Source organism: Macrobrachium rosenbergii, chromosome 12, assembly GCF_040412425.1.
Source record: "Macrobrachium rosenbergii isolate ZJJX-2024 chromosome 12, ASM4041242v1, whole genome shotgun sequence".
Taxonomy (NCBI): Eukaryota; Metazoa; Arthropoda; class Malacostraca; order Decapoda; family Palaemonidae; genus Macrobrachium; species Macrobrachium rosenbergii.
The window spans coordinates 84,817,352-84,835,412 of record NC_089752.1 but is presented as its reverse complement, the minus strand read 5'-3'; the positions used below and the strand labels follow the sequence as shown (position 1 = coordinate 84,835,412).

Below are 18,061 nucleotides of genomic sequence, written 5' to 3'. Positions count from 1 at the left end.
CCAGATTAAGGATTGGTCACACTCGTCTAACCCATCAGTTTAGTTTAGAAGGAAGCAGCCCTCCAGAGTGTGCTTACTGTGACTGTGATGAGACACTAACAGTGGAGCACATTCTGGTGGTGTGCCCCAGATATTTTAAGCAAAGAGAAAGATATTTCCAGGGTAAATCCCTCTCTGATATTTTGGGAGATGAAGCAGATATTTCTGCTATCATCTCTTTTTTTAAAGTGTGTAAAAATTTTTAACAATATTTAATTTATTCCTTAATATATTTATTACATCACATAGAATTTTAAATGACATTAAATTTTTTATTATGTATATATCACATCATTCATTAAACTTCACACCTTTATTTATTGGTCACATCGCTTCATTTTATTTATTAATCATTTCCTTCATGAATTCATATCCTTAACATGATTTATTTTTTCTTCATTACGGCACTGAATGGCCTTCTTGGCCCCAGTGCCTGGGCTTTTGCCCTAAATATCATACATCCATCCATCCATCCATCCATCCACCCACTCGTCTGTCACATGGACACTTAACCCTTAAACGCCGAAGCCCTATTTACAAAAACGTCTCCCGTATGCCGGCGGCGTTCGGGAGCTAGCACCGAAGCGGAAAAAGTTTTTTTCAAAAAATCACAGCACGCTTAGTTTTTAAGATTAAGAGTTCATTTTTGGCTCCTTTTTTTCTCATTGCCTGAAGTCTAGTATGCAAACATCAGAAATGAAAAAAAATATCATAATCATATATAAATATTGGAATATATGACAGCGAAAAAAAAAACTCGTATATAATTGTATACAAATCGCGCTGTAAGCAAATCGGTTAAAGCTAATGAGTTAATTTTTTTTAGTTGTATTGTACACTAAATTGCGATGATTTTGGTATATAACAGATTGTAAAACGATTAAAGCAACACAGAGAAAATATTATCACAAAATGATGCATGAATTCGTAACGCGCGGACATAAAAAAAAGTTTTTTCAAAAATTCACCATATAAATCGAAATATTGTGCTAGAGACTTTCCAATTGTTTCAAAATGAAGGAAATTGATTGAATATTACTAGACAGTAAGTTTTTTAGCTTACAATTGCATTTTTTTACCATTTCGATCGAGTTAAAGTTGACCGAAGGTTGATTTTTTTCTATTTATCGTTATTTTTATGAAAATATTTCAAAAATGGTAAAAGCTAAAAGCATGATTTATTTTTTGTTGTATTCTACATGAAATTGTGCACATTTTGATGTATAACACTTTATATAACGAATAATATAAAACTGCAAAAAAATTACGACAAGGTGACTCAAGAAATGCCAGGATTTTCAGCGAAGGAAAAAGTTTTTTTCAAAAATTTACAGATGCCCCTCAGGACACCCCGATGCTTCTTAGGGGTCTTAAAAGGCACGGAATGTGGTCCTTGGTCGCCTTCGGTCACACGTGGGGGAACAACACGGCGCTGAGAAGCTGGGTCACTTTGGCTGCTGGGTCCTTCTCCAGCATCCCAGTCTAAAACTCGTCTCACACGCTCACTACCGACAGGCAGTATGCTCCGTTTACAGTCCTGACGGCTTTGAGACATCTCTGCAAACGTCCTGTTGCAGCACAAATACGCAAACACTCGCCAAAGTTCTGCAAAACACGGATGCGTCAAAAATCGCTCTCGACGGTCCGACGCTGATGCTGTCTGGTGCGGAGGAGGAGGAATTCACGCATGCGGCGTCTGGGCGACGCTTATAAACAAAACAACAGCTTGATCCGTGAACTCCCAGCATCCCTCAAGGCGCGTGATTTGAAACCTTCCGCAAACTAGGCCTATAATTATTTTTCTGCGAATATTTAAAAAAAGTATTTTTGGTCGACGTATGGTACGTCCACTTGACATCCAACAGACAATTTTCGTCGACGTATGGTACGTCCATTAGGCGTTTAAGGGTTAATGAGCAGCCCACGTGGCCCAGCTCTCAATTGCTCAAAGTACAGGTTGATAATAAGGGTTAGACATGTGTTGTGCAAGTGTCCAAAGTATGACCAACAGTGACTGTTAACTTTTGGAAATAAATCAATGAAGGAAATTGTCAAAATCTTTTACATTTTCATTCATTCCGATTTTATTTGTGAGGAACTGTGATTTAATTAATAAAATATAAAAATAAGTAAATAATAATAGCACAAAAATCCTTATAGCATTTGTCATTTAACTTTTTTTTTGAAGTATTACGTAACTGCTTATGAATCTAAATAATACCTTTTTAGTGTGAAAGCATGAGTTAATGTATGTGTGTGTATGTGTTACAGTATGAGAACATGTCCCTATGTGCAGTTTTTAATTTGATTTTAATTCATTCATCATCGTCCTGAGTGACCTATTGGGTCCCAGTGCTTGGCCTTAGGCCTAGACATGGTATTTTATTCTAATCCTTCAGGCCAGCCCTATGAGAGCTGAAGTCAGCTCAGTGGTCTGGTTAAACTACTTAATACTGCTACTTAGTAATACATTTCTTTTTGTTACAGTGTGGAAAGGAGGGACACTTATCCAGGGATTGCTCTGATAATTCACAAATTAAAGGTAAGATTTGAACCAAAGCATATTTTACAATTTTATATTTTTTGTTCTTGATAGAATAAAAAAAAGTCCTATTACATTTGCAGCTGTAGTAGTGTTGTGTAATAAATAGGAAAATCAGTTTATGGTGTTCCAGTTATGTGGTGTTATAAAATAATAAATAATCTGCAAATTGATAGTTCTTAAGTTGGATTTAAAATTTTTGTGAACAACCACTGTTTCATGAGACTTCCCCCCTGATCCCAACCTCTTGTCGTGATTGGGGGCCCTATTGTGCTTTCCATCTTTGCAGTGGGTTCAACCAAACATTGGGAATCTTTCATCCTTTTACTCTTCCTTCTATTAAGTTTTCTTGCTTCCCCTCCCCCCCCCACTATGGGACCACCTTGACGTGGTGAGGGGGTTTTTCTATGGAACCTATCTAAAAAAAATTTGCGGGAAACTCACGCATTCGCGGGTTTTTCCATGGAACATATCTATAAAAATATTCGCGGGAAACTCCATATTCGCGGATGCAGATTTTTTTTTTTGTCTTTTTCTTATAGCAATAGTATTCTGTATTTTCATATTTATTGTATAATAGCATTAAAAAATCATGTAAATCAATAATAATACTGTACTACAGTACTGTACATATAATAGTAATAGAAATTAAATAATAATAATATGTATACTACACTGGGTACCTTAATAATAATAAATAATACAGTACTGTACTGTACTGTAAAGTTAAATCATACGGGTAGTAACTGGTGATGAATGTTGATTTCAGTATGCTGTAGATGATGATGATGATGAATTAGTTGTGCAGTACGCCGAATGACAGGAGGCGCTGTCATGTTAAGGTATTTGAACATGGCAATCGAAGGTGGTACAGTAGGGCTGCATGAGTATTTTACCTTGTTCATGCTCAATGTGGGCGACCGCAATTAATGTCATGCTGTAATGGGCTGCTACTTCTCCGTGACTTTTGCCCTCTCTTAACAAAACAATCATGTCTACAGTACTTTCTTCTCATCAGTCATTACAGTAATTGTAGGCTATTGGCCAGAGGCCTTAGAAGAAGCAGAGCATTCAGAGATGCACGATTTCAAAAAATATTTTTAGGCCATAGTACTGTACAGTCGGCCAAAGAAAAATTGGTGCAATTTCTTTATTCATCGTTCGTTATGGAAATATTGCCATATGCAGGTGCCATATTATTTGCTTTTCAATCGTAACAACCTCAGAAGCAATTGGAATTTGACTTTGCTCTTGCTCGTCTCTTGATGATGACCCAACGTATCGTACAGTACTGGCGTGTCGTCGTTCGTCACCTACAGCCGATCAGTAATAATGAAGCCTATAAATATTAATAGCAAAGTGTAATTCAATTAATTTTGCCCTTTGATCAATGAAGTAATTGGCATGGCACATATACTTGGCCTAAATTTAACTTTTGATTCTGACCCCTGATTACCAACAGTAGGTCTATTTTCAGCAGCATCTCTCTCGGACGCGTCATGTGAATGAATGTTTAAATCGACAATATCCATATTAATCTGCTTTATTTGATTATTCCCGTTATTCTTTTTATTGACAAAGTTCTCCTTTGTTCTTATCCTTTTCATTAATGCTTAACATAATTTACTCAGACCTAGCTATCTCATGTCAAAAAGCAACCTAAGAAATCAGACGAAAACAATTTAGTCTTTCTTCATTCTAATTCCTTGCATGTCATCCTGTTTTATTCGCACAAGGTGGAAAGCTGTGGGAGTCAAAGCTGAAGAATACATTAGGACAAAATTATTACTTTCATAAAAGCATTCTTGGGTTAATCTTGATGTAGATATTCATTTCTCCTAAACAGAAATGAATTAGAATCAGTTTCACACGTATGCCTAGACCTATTGACGTGAGCATATTATACGTAACTGAAAGGTTAGAAAATATGAAAGGTAACTTTCTCATTTAAGTCTATTTCTGATATTTATAATAAAAACTAAATTTTATATATATATATATATATATATATATATATATATATATATATATATATATATATATATATATAAAAATTGTAATTGCAGTCAGATAAGGAGTAAAGCTAACAAACAAATGAAAATAAACATATCCATATTAGCAGGTTAGATATATATATATATATATATATATATATATATATATATATATATATATATATATATATATATATATATATATATATATATATATATATATTATATATATTATATATATATATATATATATATATATATATATATATATATATATATATATATATATATATATATATATATATATATATATATATATATATATGCATGTGTGTGAGAGAGAGAGAGATAAATTAAGTAGGAATTCAGTCCTAACATAGGCCTATAAGTATGTATAGATTCACATGAATAAGAAAATGTTAGAGAAGTAAATGAGCCGAAATGAAGTCAGATACAAAATAATACTGTTAAACTAAGGGGAATAAAATGATAAAATTGATCACATTATAGGAAAAGGCAGCATAACTGATTAAAACTTTGTATAGAATGCTCGTGCATCCAGCACCAATCTTACCCTATTTGGCATTGATGCAACAAGGATTTCGCAAGTGTTTGCTGCTCCCCTCTTTGGCCCTAAGTTTTCCCAAATATCTATTGCATGCTTTATAAGGTTCTCTTTGGTGTAAGCACGATTAACACCCTATTGTTGGGTCATGTAGGCCCATAAGTTTTCTATTGGGTTCAGATCTGCAGACTTGGCAGGCCAGTCAGTTTGAACCACGTCTGGATTCTGCTGGAACCATTGCTTTACAACCTCTGCATTATGGACCGCAAAATTGTCTATGGCAATATATACTGGCATGGGATACGGCAATAATAGTTTTCGAACTGAGGGTACTAAAATGTCCTGTAAAATTTCGATACACTGATTGGTGTTCAGAAACGGTCATCGATGGCAATTAGCCCTCCCGGTCCAATGGCAGCCATCCGTCCCCATAACCCAGCTGATATTCTGCCACTACGCCTTGAAGGCGCGATGCTATTTTCAGCATATCTGTCCACAGAAAATATTATTTCAAATGACAGACAGTTCAATAGAGAGTAGTTAGTCATAAAAAAAAAGAGAGAGAACGGTAGGCCTACAACTTTACAGACATATTTTCTTCCATTTTTATATATGTTACAACATAGACCTATCTTATGAATTATACTCTATAAATGAAAATTATAATGTTTCCTAATAGCCTATAGGTATGAATTGAAATTATATCTCAAGACAACTATATGAAGATAAATGTGCAGTATAATCCTCATTAAACAGATAATTCCTGTATGAACAGTCAGATACATATAGTTATTGATCATTTCTCAGCTTTAGGTCTAGGATATATATACAGTAATAGGCAAAATAACAAAAATTTCTTTTTTTTTCATTTTGTAATTAACTGTGTATTATTTTCACCTTATAGTCGAATTGCATTGGTTTTTTATATACAGGTAGTGCTCGAGTTACGATGGGGTTAGGTTCCAAAAAACCCATTGTTTGTTGAAATAATCGTAAGTCGAATATAGCCTAGCCTACACTAGGGTAATCAGTACCATGTATACATATATGGTAGCCTAGCCTACACTACACAGTATACTCTATACATATACAGTATAGTAATTATTAATGTCAGCTAATTCTGCAGGTTCAATGCAGATTGACTTATGGTAATTCAGTATAAAGAGAAATTGAATAAAACTAACCAGAGTTAGGATAGCGTACAGTATGGTAATCGTATACGTAAACAGTAGCTAGCCTACAGTATATTCTATACATATATGGTAGAGTAGTAATTATTAATACCAGCTAATTCTGCAGATTCAATGCAGATTGACTTATGATAATTCAGTATAAAAAGAAATTGAATAACAAGAAAAAGAATCAGACTGTACTGTAAGGGGTACTCACCAAGATTTGGTCCGTCGTCGGCACACGTAATTCACGTGAACGGTGTCAGGCTGTTCATGGCTACGGATAACTAAAAATCGGAAGAGGAGGAGGATGATAAAGCTTCAGTATCATCAACTCGCTCCTCTTCAGATAGTATTTCTTCTTCTGTTAGTTCAGGTGTTTCAAAATTAAGAGATGAAGGGGATCGAGGCTCAAATGTCGGGGTAGGGGTGGGGGTAGGGGAGGCAGAAGGCGATGCCACTGGAGTTGTTCTCTTAAAGAAGTGTTCCATTGTCGGTTGCATAGTGCGTTTTTTTCGTTCTTCATAAATGACTTGGTAACATGCAACAGCGTCTTGATGTGCTCTTTTAACTTTAGCAAACCGTTCCATGTTCCCATCCATTTCACTCAAAAGTTTCAGTCCATGTTTAAATGAGGCAAAAACCTCTGCTAGTGCTTTTGTCGTAAACTTTCGCTCTGGCTCTTCGTCAATTTCTTCTTCCTCGTCTGCTCTTTTTCTCTCCTGCAAGCGCAATTAAATCTTCTGCCGTAAGCTCTACATCTTGCACATCTAAAAGATCTTGGATGTCTTCCTCATCAATTTCTAAATCTAAACTTCTCCCAAGTGTCACAATCTTTTTATTAATTTCCACAACTTCTTTATCTTTATTGAAACCTTTGAATGAGTTCACATACACTTGTAGCAGATTTTTCCAAACCCCATTCATACATTCTTTCTTTACCTCCTTCCAAGCCTTTCCAATGTTCATAATGGAGTTTAGAACATTGAATTCCTTCCAGAAAGTCCTGAGATCTTTCTCCTCATTATCCGTAGCCTGAACAGCCTGAGCAAACGTGTTCCGAAGATAATAGGCCTTGAACGTAGCGACAGCGCCCTGATCCATGGGTTGTATGAGAGAAGTTGTGTTTGGTGGCAGAAACACAACTTTTACGTTCTCATTAATATCTCCGATGTTCTGAGGGTGGCCGGGAGCATTGTCTAGAATCAGCAGAATTTTGAAGGGGATTTTGTTTTCCCTACAATAATCTTTCACTTCTGGAATAAAGCATCGCACAAACCAGTCTTCGAACAGCATTGCAGTCATCCATGCTTTCTTATTATGACGGTAATGCACAGGAAGCGTATGCTTGTCGATTCTCTTTAATGCTCTTGGATTTTCGGAGTGATAAATCATGAGTGGCTTAAGTTTATACCCAGCCACATTTCCCCCAAGCAGAAGAGTCAGTCGATCTTTGTATGCCTTAAACCCAGGCATCATTGTTGCTTCTTTATGGATGTAGGACCGTTGAGGCATACGCTTCCAATACAGTCCTGTTTCGTCGACATTAAAGATCTGCTCCGGCAAGTACCCTTCATCAATGACGATCTTTTGCAGAATATCCTTGAATTTAGCGGCTCCTTCGGCGGCAGCGCTTGCTGCTTCACCGCTAATTTTCACACTATGAAAGTTATGACAGTTCTTGAAGCGATGAAACCATCCAGCACTTGCTACAAAACTTTTGTTGTGGTTATCATCATAGTTTTTCGTCAGTTCATCGAAAAGCATGCGAGCCTTTGTTTGGATGGTTAAGAGACTGAGTGGCATACGCTTCTGTATCTGGTCCTCCATCCACGTGACCAGTAACTGCTCCATTTCTTCCAAAGGTCCTATCCTCTTCTTTGATATAAGTGTCGAATGAACTGAAGCAGATGCCCTTATAGCGTTCATTATCCGTTTCTCGTCTTTAAGGATGGTGGATACCATCGACTGAGATAGATGCTCGTCACGTGCGATTACCATGACGCTTTCCAGCGGCACGCTGGTTGATAATTTTCATTTTCTGCTCCAGAGTGATAGACTGCCTCTTCTTTTTCGCACTACCAGCACGAGACTCACTTGGGTGTTTGGCAGACATAGTGATACAAATTTGAGTTTTAGAGTTTGGTGTATTCACAAAAGCACAAAAATCGCAAACGAACACTAACCTATTTTAACTTCCGGCACAACGAGAGCAAGCAAGGTCGACTCATTGAATTAATGTACCTATTCCAGCCTCTCGGCCCAACGTATCGTACACCATACGCTGCCTGGTTGTACGTTGTTGCCTGCGCCAGTCACCCACGAAATTTAAAAATACGTATTTTCAAAATATTGTCGTATCAATATTAATTGCTAACCCCATCGTAAGAGCGAATTATCGTAAGTCGAAATATTGTAACTCGAGCACTACCTGTATAACGTAATGCAGTCAAGTATATACTACATATCAGTTTATAATAGGAACAAACAGGTCCCATTCTTTTTTCTTTATGCTGTTGCGTTAGCAACGGTTTCCTTGCCGGAATCCTGTGATGCATTCCTGCCCCATGCAACCTATTCCGCACAGTCTGCACACGTATTTGCAGTCCAAGCTGCTGTTTCTCAGCAACTGCTGTCATCTGGGGCTGTTCTTTGACAGCTGCAACTATCATACTGTCTAGCTCTTCTCTGGGCTTCGAGGAGTTCCACTCTAGGCCTATTTTTCACACTTATAATTTTTTTTTCTTTGATAGCATTTTGTCAGTTTCCATTGTTTTCTGTAAAATTTAACAAATGGAATCATTCAACTACTATCACCTTTATATTGAAATGATAATATAAGGACTATGTTTATGTGGTACTGCTAGTGATAGCTGTCTCCTATTGTTACCGAAACGTGCAAATGTGGCCTCTTCCGGTTAGGTGTGGAAGTTTTGATGCAGAAGTTGGGTCTTCATTTTACGGTCTGCCACACCAAGTGTGGAAAAAAAATGTTCATACTCTTTTTAGGGGTTTATTGTGGCCAGATATATTAGTTTCTTATATTTTATGATTCATTGTCCTATATTCTCGGCCACTTCCATATTTATATATCTTTTCATATAAGAAAATGACTGAATAAAAAGCCATCAAAGAGTGGTTGTTTGCGCCGAATCATGAAGCAGCAGAAGTTGAACGAGCCAGGAATGTCTTGACTGACACGTCGAATTCAGACGACATCAGAGTGACAGCAGCTTAAGGGATCCATCTAATTATGGTAGCTTAACTCTATGTAAAATTGTTTTAGTAAATGTAAAAAATTGTGAATAATTTAAGGGAAGTTACAGGAAATGATCTTTAGACTATGAAGGAAAGCTATTGGTTGAATGCCTTTAAACTTTAGGCTACCATAGAAGTCAGTGCTGTGGAAATGTGGCAACACTGTATTATGGCAGTGGTCGTGATTCGACGTTTTTTATCACTTCGTTTCGTTCACGTGAATTTTGTTATATGGAAAATAGTTTTACATAATTATATAACATGATGTTCTAAAGATTACAGTGACTGTTTTTAACGCCATTACATAAGATTTATTCCATCTTCGAACAGAAAAATATATTCATCAGGCATGAATCGTGCGTCAGGCAGGTGATCGAAAAATTATGAAACTCTGCCAATTCTAATTTGGCCGACTGTACATGCAAAACACACAAACGTGAGATACAGTAGCAATAAAACGGATTACACTACTGTATACTGTATTGGGTCATTTGCCGATAATTTGCCGCTACGGTACACGCATGGTACTACTGTACTGGTTGCGCGTACATATACTAACACGGATCTTCTGCGCATACAGTACGTACATTTTATAAAATGTTTTGTTGTAAGATAGCAGTAAAACAGGTTGTATATTGGGTCATTTGCCGAAATTTCCCGCTACGGTATACGCATGGTACTATTGGTTGCGCGTACATATACTAACACGGACCTTCTGCGCATACAGTACGTACATTTTATAAAATGTTTTGTTGTAAGATGATTTTTAAATATTACATACAAAAAGTGTTTTAGGATGATACATAGTATAGTACAGTACTACTGGTAGTACGTAGAGCATATCTAAAATACGTAAGACAACAGGAATACTGCAGGGTACGTATGTTTACATCTGCGGTACGTAGCATTTTCATGTATGTAAAGTTTATATTACTGTAATGACTGCTGTAAGTACATTTTGTAAGTTAACCCATTCCTGTCCAATTGACGTAATATTACACACCAACCCCCTACCCCCCTTCTTTTCTGACTGACATAATTTTACGTAAACTTTACCAACATTTTTCGTACGTGTGGTAGGGGTAAATTTTTTGTATTTTCGGACAGTTGGTGGTTTCCATAGGCTAAAGCATACCTTGGACCGTGTAACTCAGGCATCGATACGCCAGGCAAGCAGTCCCTGTACTGCGCATGCGCAATTCCCTGGCATAGTAAATTTCTCACAATGAAATCAGCTGATCCTACCCACGTTTCTCTCTCGTATCTTACATTTTTTTTATAAAATGTAGGATTACATTATTGGAAACACTCTGTTTGGTATCCTCTATTTTCTATAAATTTTTTAGTTCCTCAACTGTGCATGCGCAAATCCATGGCGTAGTAAAATTCTCACAATGACATCAGCTGATCGCACCCACGCAGGCCTGGCAGGCCACACTTCTGTCAGAGACCATGCGTACGAGGTTGGGTGAACACGTGTGGCTGTTTACATACAGCGACGTCAATCGAGAACAGTTTCCAACATGCTTTCGCAAAGTTTTTACGGTAAAACTAGCGGAAATTTGTTGGTGCATCACATAAAGAGGCGTCTGGATTTTAGGCAGGGCTCTGAATCTCATTTTTCATTATCATATATATCGATATTTAGAGAATTTTGTTGGCTTTCTCATAAAAAATAATTCATTCACCTAACTGTTATAGCTTTTGAGCTACGAACAATAATGTTGACAAAGGTAACTTTTTTTTTCGTTTCGAACAGCTTATAACGTCAAAATGAAACTGTTGCTGTTACCAAAGCCATTTTTCTTGACTCTCACTTTATTCCTCAGCCTTTCCTCTACATTTTTGTATATTTACAAAGTAATTTCTATGAAAAAATCCGAGGTAGGGTTCTTAAAAAAAAATGTCTAGCGATAATTCTCACCGTATGCCGGTAGACAGGTACAAATATACGTAGTATTAAATTTTTTAAAATGTGCATACGTTTTTTAAATTTTTGTCTCTCTCTTTTTGTGAATTTCATACTGTATACGTAAATACCAATGGTTCCCCCTGAAAAGAAAACGGAACGGCTTATAACTGTATGAAAGAAAATGTGTGGCTGAATACGTAGTAGGGACTGGATTAGTTTCACCTACAGCTGTAAGCCATACAGTACGTACGTATAAATGTAATGATAAAATGTTTAAGATGCCTTGGAAATTATGTTAATAGTATCATTTCAAAGATTAATACAGTAATAAGGTAATAGTTTAATGTATATTTGATGTAGGCTGGTATTTTTAGGCATACTTTGGTGTTTGACCCTTCATGGTAGACAGGTATAAGCATTTTTAGAGGGGCGTTGTAAGCATTCGCGGGTGGGTGTGGGACCATCCCCCGCGAAAACGGGGGGTTCACTGTATATATTTATTTTAATTTTTGTGGAATTTAGCTAAGATTTATTGGACCTGATAAATAGGAAAAGATAACATAGCTGGGAATGGGTTTGTATCTGAAGCTGAATAGTGAGAACTGTGGTAGGACCATCAGCTGCCTGCAAATGTTCAGACCTGAGAGTTATCAGATTGATGGCTCAAAGGCGGAATAGTTCTTTAGGGCTGGACCATGGATTCCATGGGGGGGGGGTGTTTCTTGTTCTGGGGATAGGAGACTCAGGCATTCTTTGACCATAATGTGATTAGGGCGGGGATGATACCTTCAGTCCTAGCAAGCCAGCCTGGCTTACACTTTGGCCACTCTAACCATGTTGTGCCATCCCCTGTGGGGTAGGGTAGGGACGTGGACATCTGGGAGTTGGCTCTCACATGTGCCATTGGTGGAAGAATAAACTTCATGAAAGGCTAATAATATCTTTTTAAAGTTTTCAGGTTTAATTTTTCCTTTTTTTTTTTTTCAAATCTTTATGACAAGTAGATATAAAGATTTGAGTACCCCTGGGCCGTTTGATGTTAGTGACTCGGCACAGTTGACACCCATTGGAACTTCCTCTGACAACCTTTCTCTGGAAAAATCAAATAAAACTCCTAATGTAATTATACTGGAACCCTGTGCTCCAGTACAAAGCAAACCAAAAAAAAGCAAATATCTTGACCCAACCTTGACTCACTTCGACTCCCTCTTTGGGAGTGGAAGTTGGTCACAATTCCTGATCTCGGAAACAGAGAAGAAAATATCAGCATTGAAATTAGAAAACGTCCTGTTGAATTGACATTCAACTACTGAAATGTCATATCAGACAAATAAAAGATCAGATGTGGTTGATAGAAACCACAACAAAAAACCAGTCTGAAATATACTTGACTATAACAAATATTGACAATATAAAGGTACATATACAAAAATGCGACAATATAAACAGTGTACAGGGTACCATAGCACTCCCTGATAATGATGAAGAACCAATAGAAAAGAATATATTGCTGGATTCCCTTAAAAAAAGGTACAACAATGTACAAGATTGCGAAATATATGACATAGCCAGTAGACGGAGTAATGGAAAAACATTGAGAATAGCAAAGATAAAATTAGAATGCCATGAATTACCCTTAAAAATTAAAATCTTGGGCCAAAGCAGAGAACTGAGACCATATGTTCCAAAACCACTACAGTACCAAAACTGTAGTATGTATGGACATACAAGGAAAAATTGCTGTAATAAAGCTATATGTGCATATTGTGGATCTGACAAACATACCATACAGTGGAGGTGTGGTGAACCAAAATGTGTTAACTGTGGACAAAATCACCATGCAACATCTAAGAAGTGTATGTATTATGTATATAATACAGGATTAAAATTACTTCAGGATAGGACAGGAATGCCTATAAGAGGAGAAATTAGAATCAAAAGTTAGAGGAATGCATGATCCTGCTAGGAAATGAAAGTTTTCTACTGTATTTAAATAAAAAAAAATAAAACAAAAATGGAAATAGATAAGAGTAAGAAAACCCTGATAGATCAATCTAAAAAAAATAACCACTTTGCAAGAAGAAACTAATATAGCAAATAACCAAGAAACGTATATACAAATATTTGTTCAAATTCATTTGAGATATTAAGAGAAATGGAAACACTAGAAGATGATACAAGCACCACAGCCCCCTTGATGTTGGACCTCCTTGACGTGGTGAGGGGCCTCTTGAACCCCAGGAATTTATTGCTGGGTTTGAGTCCAAGAGTCCCATATACCATTATATATTTATATTTGGATTAATTTTTGTGGAATTTTCCACTTTTTGTAAAATTTATTGGACTTGATAAATAGGAAAAGATATAGCTGGGATTGGGTTTTTATCTGAAGCTAAATAGTGGGAACTGTGGTAGGACCATCAACTACCCGATAATGTTCGGACCTGAGAGATATCAGATTGATATCTCAAAGGTGGAACTATTCTTTAGGGCTGGACCACGGATTCCAGGGCGGGTCTGTTTCTGGGTATAGGACTCTCGGCATTCTATCCAGTTTGCCATAACATGATTAGTGTTGTGATGATTGTATTCTTGTAATACTCTGTCCTAGCAAGCGGGTTTGGCTTACACTTTGGCCACTCTAATCATGTTGTGCCCTTCCCTCCCCCCCCCAATTTGGGGCCACCTTGACGTGATGAGGGTCTCTTGAACCCCAGGAATCTGTCCCGTGGTTTGAGTCCAAGAGTCCCATATATTATTCTGTATTTCTTTGAATTAATTTTTGCGGAATTTTCAGCTGTTGCTAAATTTTATTGGACCTGATAAATAGGAAAAGATATCATTACTGGATTTGGGTTTATATATGAAGCTAGATAGTAGAACTGTGGTAGGATCATCAACTGCCCGATAATGTTTGGACCTGAGAGATATCAAGCAGAACTATTCTTTAGGGTTGGACCACGGATTCCAGGGGGTCTGGCTCTGGGGATAGGACTCTCGGCATTCTATCCAGTTTCCCCATAACATGACTAGGGTGGGGATGATCGTATTCTTGTAATACTCTCAGTCCTAGCAAGCGGCTTTGGCTTCCACTTTGGCCACTCTTAATCATGTTGTGCCATCCCCTATGGGTTAGGGTAGGGAGCCGACATCTGGGAGTCGGCTCTCACTTGTGTAATTGGTGGCAAAGCTGGTGATATCTTTTTAAGGTTTTCAGGTTAATTTTTTTCTCCTCAAATCTTTATGCTAAGTGAAAATAAAGATTTGAGTACCCCTGGACCCTTTGATGGTAGTGACTCAGCACAGTTGACAATTGCAGGAACCTCATCGAACAACCTTTCTTTAGAAAAAACAAAAAATAACCCAAATGTAATCACACTGGAACCTTATGCTCCAGTACACAACAAATCCAAAAGTAAACATCGTGTTGACCCAACCTTGACTCATTTCGACTCCCTCTATGGGAGTGAAAGTTGGTCAAGGTTTCTAACCATGGAAGCAGAACAACAAAGTACAACCCTAAAGTTGGAAAACTTCTTATTAAAAAGACACTCAACGATAGAAATGTCTTTTAGACAAAATAAATGAAGACGTGGCTTATAGAAGCCACAACAAAAAACCAGTCTGAAGACTATCCATAAAAAGTATGGGGGACTGCTTGTATTAAGAATTACAAAAATAAAATTTGAAGGCCAAGATCTACCTCAAAAAATAAAAATTTGGGGCCAAAATACAGAGAACCGAGATCTTAACCCTTAAACGCCGAGCCTCTATTTACAAAAATGTCTCCCGTATGCCGGCGGCGTTCGGGAGTTAGCGCCGAAGCGGAAAAAAAGTTTTTTTCAAAAAATCACAGCACGCTTAGTGTTTAAGATTAAGAGTTCATTTTTGGCTCCTTTTTTTTGTCATTGCCTGAAGTTTAGTATGCAACCATCAGAAATGAAAAAAATATCATTACCATATATAAATATTGAAATATATGACAGCTCAAAAAAAAATTTTCATATGTAATTTTATACAAATCGCGCTGTGAGCAAAATGGTTAAAGCTAACGGGTTATTTTTTTTCTTTGTATTGTACACTAATTTGCGATGATTTTGGTATATAACAAATTGTAAAACGATCAAAGTAACACAGAGAAAATATCACAAAATGAGGCATGAATTCGTAACGAGCGGACATAAAAAAATGTTTTTTTCAAAAATTCACCGTAATTCAAAATATTGTGCTAGAGACTTCCCGTTTGTTAAAAAATGAAGCTAATTGATTGAATATTACTAGACTGTAAGTGTTTTAGCCTACAATTGCAGTTTTCGACCATTTCGGTCGAGTTAAAGTTGACCGAAAGTCAAATTTTTTCTATTTATCGTGATTTATATGAAAATATTTCAAAACTGATAAAAGCTACAACCATGAGTTATTTTCTGTTGTATTGTACATGAAATTGCGCACATTTTCATATATAAAACCTTATGTAACGACTAATATAAAACGGTGCAAACATTACGATAACGTGACAAAAGAATTTCTGAGATGTTCGGCCGAGTTACCGCGCAGACGTAAGGAAAATGTTTTTTTCAAAAATTCACCATGAATCGAAATATTGTGCTAGAGACTTCCAATTTATTGCCAAATGATTGAATATTACTAGAATGTAAGAGTTTTAGCTTACAATTGCGTTTTTCTACCATTTCGGTCGAGTTAAAGTTGACCAAAGGTTGAAATTTTGGCAGTTATCGTGATTTATGTGAAAATATTTCAAAACTGATAAAAGCTACAACCATGAGCTATTTTCTGTTGTATACACATGAAATTGCGCACATTTTCATATATAAAAGTTTATGTAACGACTAATGTAAAACTATGCAAACATTACGACAACGTGACGAAAGAATTTCTGAGATGTTCGGCCGAGTTACCGCGCGCAGACGTAAGGAAAAAGTTTTTTTTTTTTTTTTTTGACCATAAATCGAAATATTGTGCTAGAGACTTCCAGTTTGTTGCAAAATGAAGGTACATGATTGATTATTACTAGAATGTAAGAGTTTTAGCTTACAATTGTGTTTTTTTACCATTTCGGTCGAGTTAAAGTTGACCGAAGGTTGAAATTTTGGCAGTGATCGTGATTTATATGAAAATATTTCAAAACTGATAAAAGTTACAACCATGAGTTATTTTCTGTTGTATTCTGCATGAAATTGCGCACATTTCCATATATAAAACTTTATGTATAACGACTAATATAAAACGGTGCAAACATTACGACAACGTGACGAAAGAATTTCTGGCGCGGACGTAAGGAAAATGTTTTTTAAAATTCACCATAAATCGAAATATTGTGCTAGAGACTTCCAATTTATTGCAAAATGAAGGTAAATGATTGAATATTACTAGAATTTAAGAGTTTTAGCTTACAATTGCGTTTTTCGACCATTTCGGTCGAGTTAAAGTTGACCAAAGGTTGAAATTTTGGCAGTTATCGTGATTTATGTGAAAATATTTCAAAACTGATAAAAGCTACAACCATGAGCTATTTTCTGTTGTATTCTACATGAAATTGCGCACATTTTCATATATAAAAGTTTATGTAACGACTAATGTAAAACGATGCAAACATTACGACAACGTGACGAAAGAATTTCCAAGATGTTCGGTCGAGTTACCATGGCGAGACGTAAGGAAAAGTTTTTTTTTTTTTTCAGAAATTCACCATAAATCGAAATATTGTGCTAGAGACTTCCAGTTTGTTGCAAAATGAAGGTACATGATTGAATATTACTAGAATGTAAGAGTTTTAGCTTACAATTGCGTTTTTACCATTTCGGTCGAGTTAAAGTTGACCAAAGGTTAAAATTTTGGCAGTTATCGTGATTTATATGAAAATATTTCAAAACTGATAAAAGCTATAACCATGAGTTATTTTCTGTTGTATTCTGCATGAAATTGCGCACATTTCCATATATAAAACTTTATGTATAACGACTAATATAAAACGGTGCAAACATTACAACAACGTGACGAAAGAATTTCTGGCGCGGACGTAAGGAAAAAGTTTTTTCAAAAATTCACCATAAATCGAAATATTGTGCTAGAGACTTCCAATTTGTTGCAAAATGAAGGTAAATGATTGAATATTACTAGAATGTAAGAGTTTTAGCTTACAATTGCGTTTTTCGACCATTTTGGTCGAGTCAAAGTTGACCAAAGGTTGAAATTTTTTGTAATCGACGTACGGTACGTCCACTCGGCACCCAACAGACAATTTTAGTTGACGTATGATACGTCCAGTCGGCGTTTAAGGGTTAAGTACCAAAGCCACTAGAATGTCAAAATTGTAGTAAATTTGGACACGAAGAAAAACTCGAAATGAACCTACATATGCTGATTGTGGATCTGACAAACATGCCACACAATGGAAATGTGTGAGCCAAAATGTGTAAACTGTGGACAAGATCATCATGCAAGGTCCAGAGAATGTATGTTCTATATATACAATACAGAATTGAAAATGGTACAAGAACAAACAGGGATGTCTATAAAAGAGGCTAAGTTTGAATTAAAAGTGAGAGGAATGCAAGA

General features: G+C 36.4%; 1 protein-coding gene across 1 annotated transcript in view; it reads left to right on the top strand.

Annotated features, from left to right (window-relative positions):
- The window catches only part of LOC136843747 (probable ATP-dependent RNA helicase vasa-like), a 711,228-nt gene that overhangs the window by 147,768 nt on the left and 545,399 nt on the right, over window positions 1-18,061 (top strand). The window contains exon 5 of the mRNA XM_067112404.1: window positions 2,527-2,581. Coding sequence (XP_066968505.1) covers window positions 2,527-2,581 — 55 coding nt within the window. The remainder of the gene's footprint in view (window positions 1-2,526; window positions 2,582-18,061) is intronic.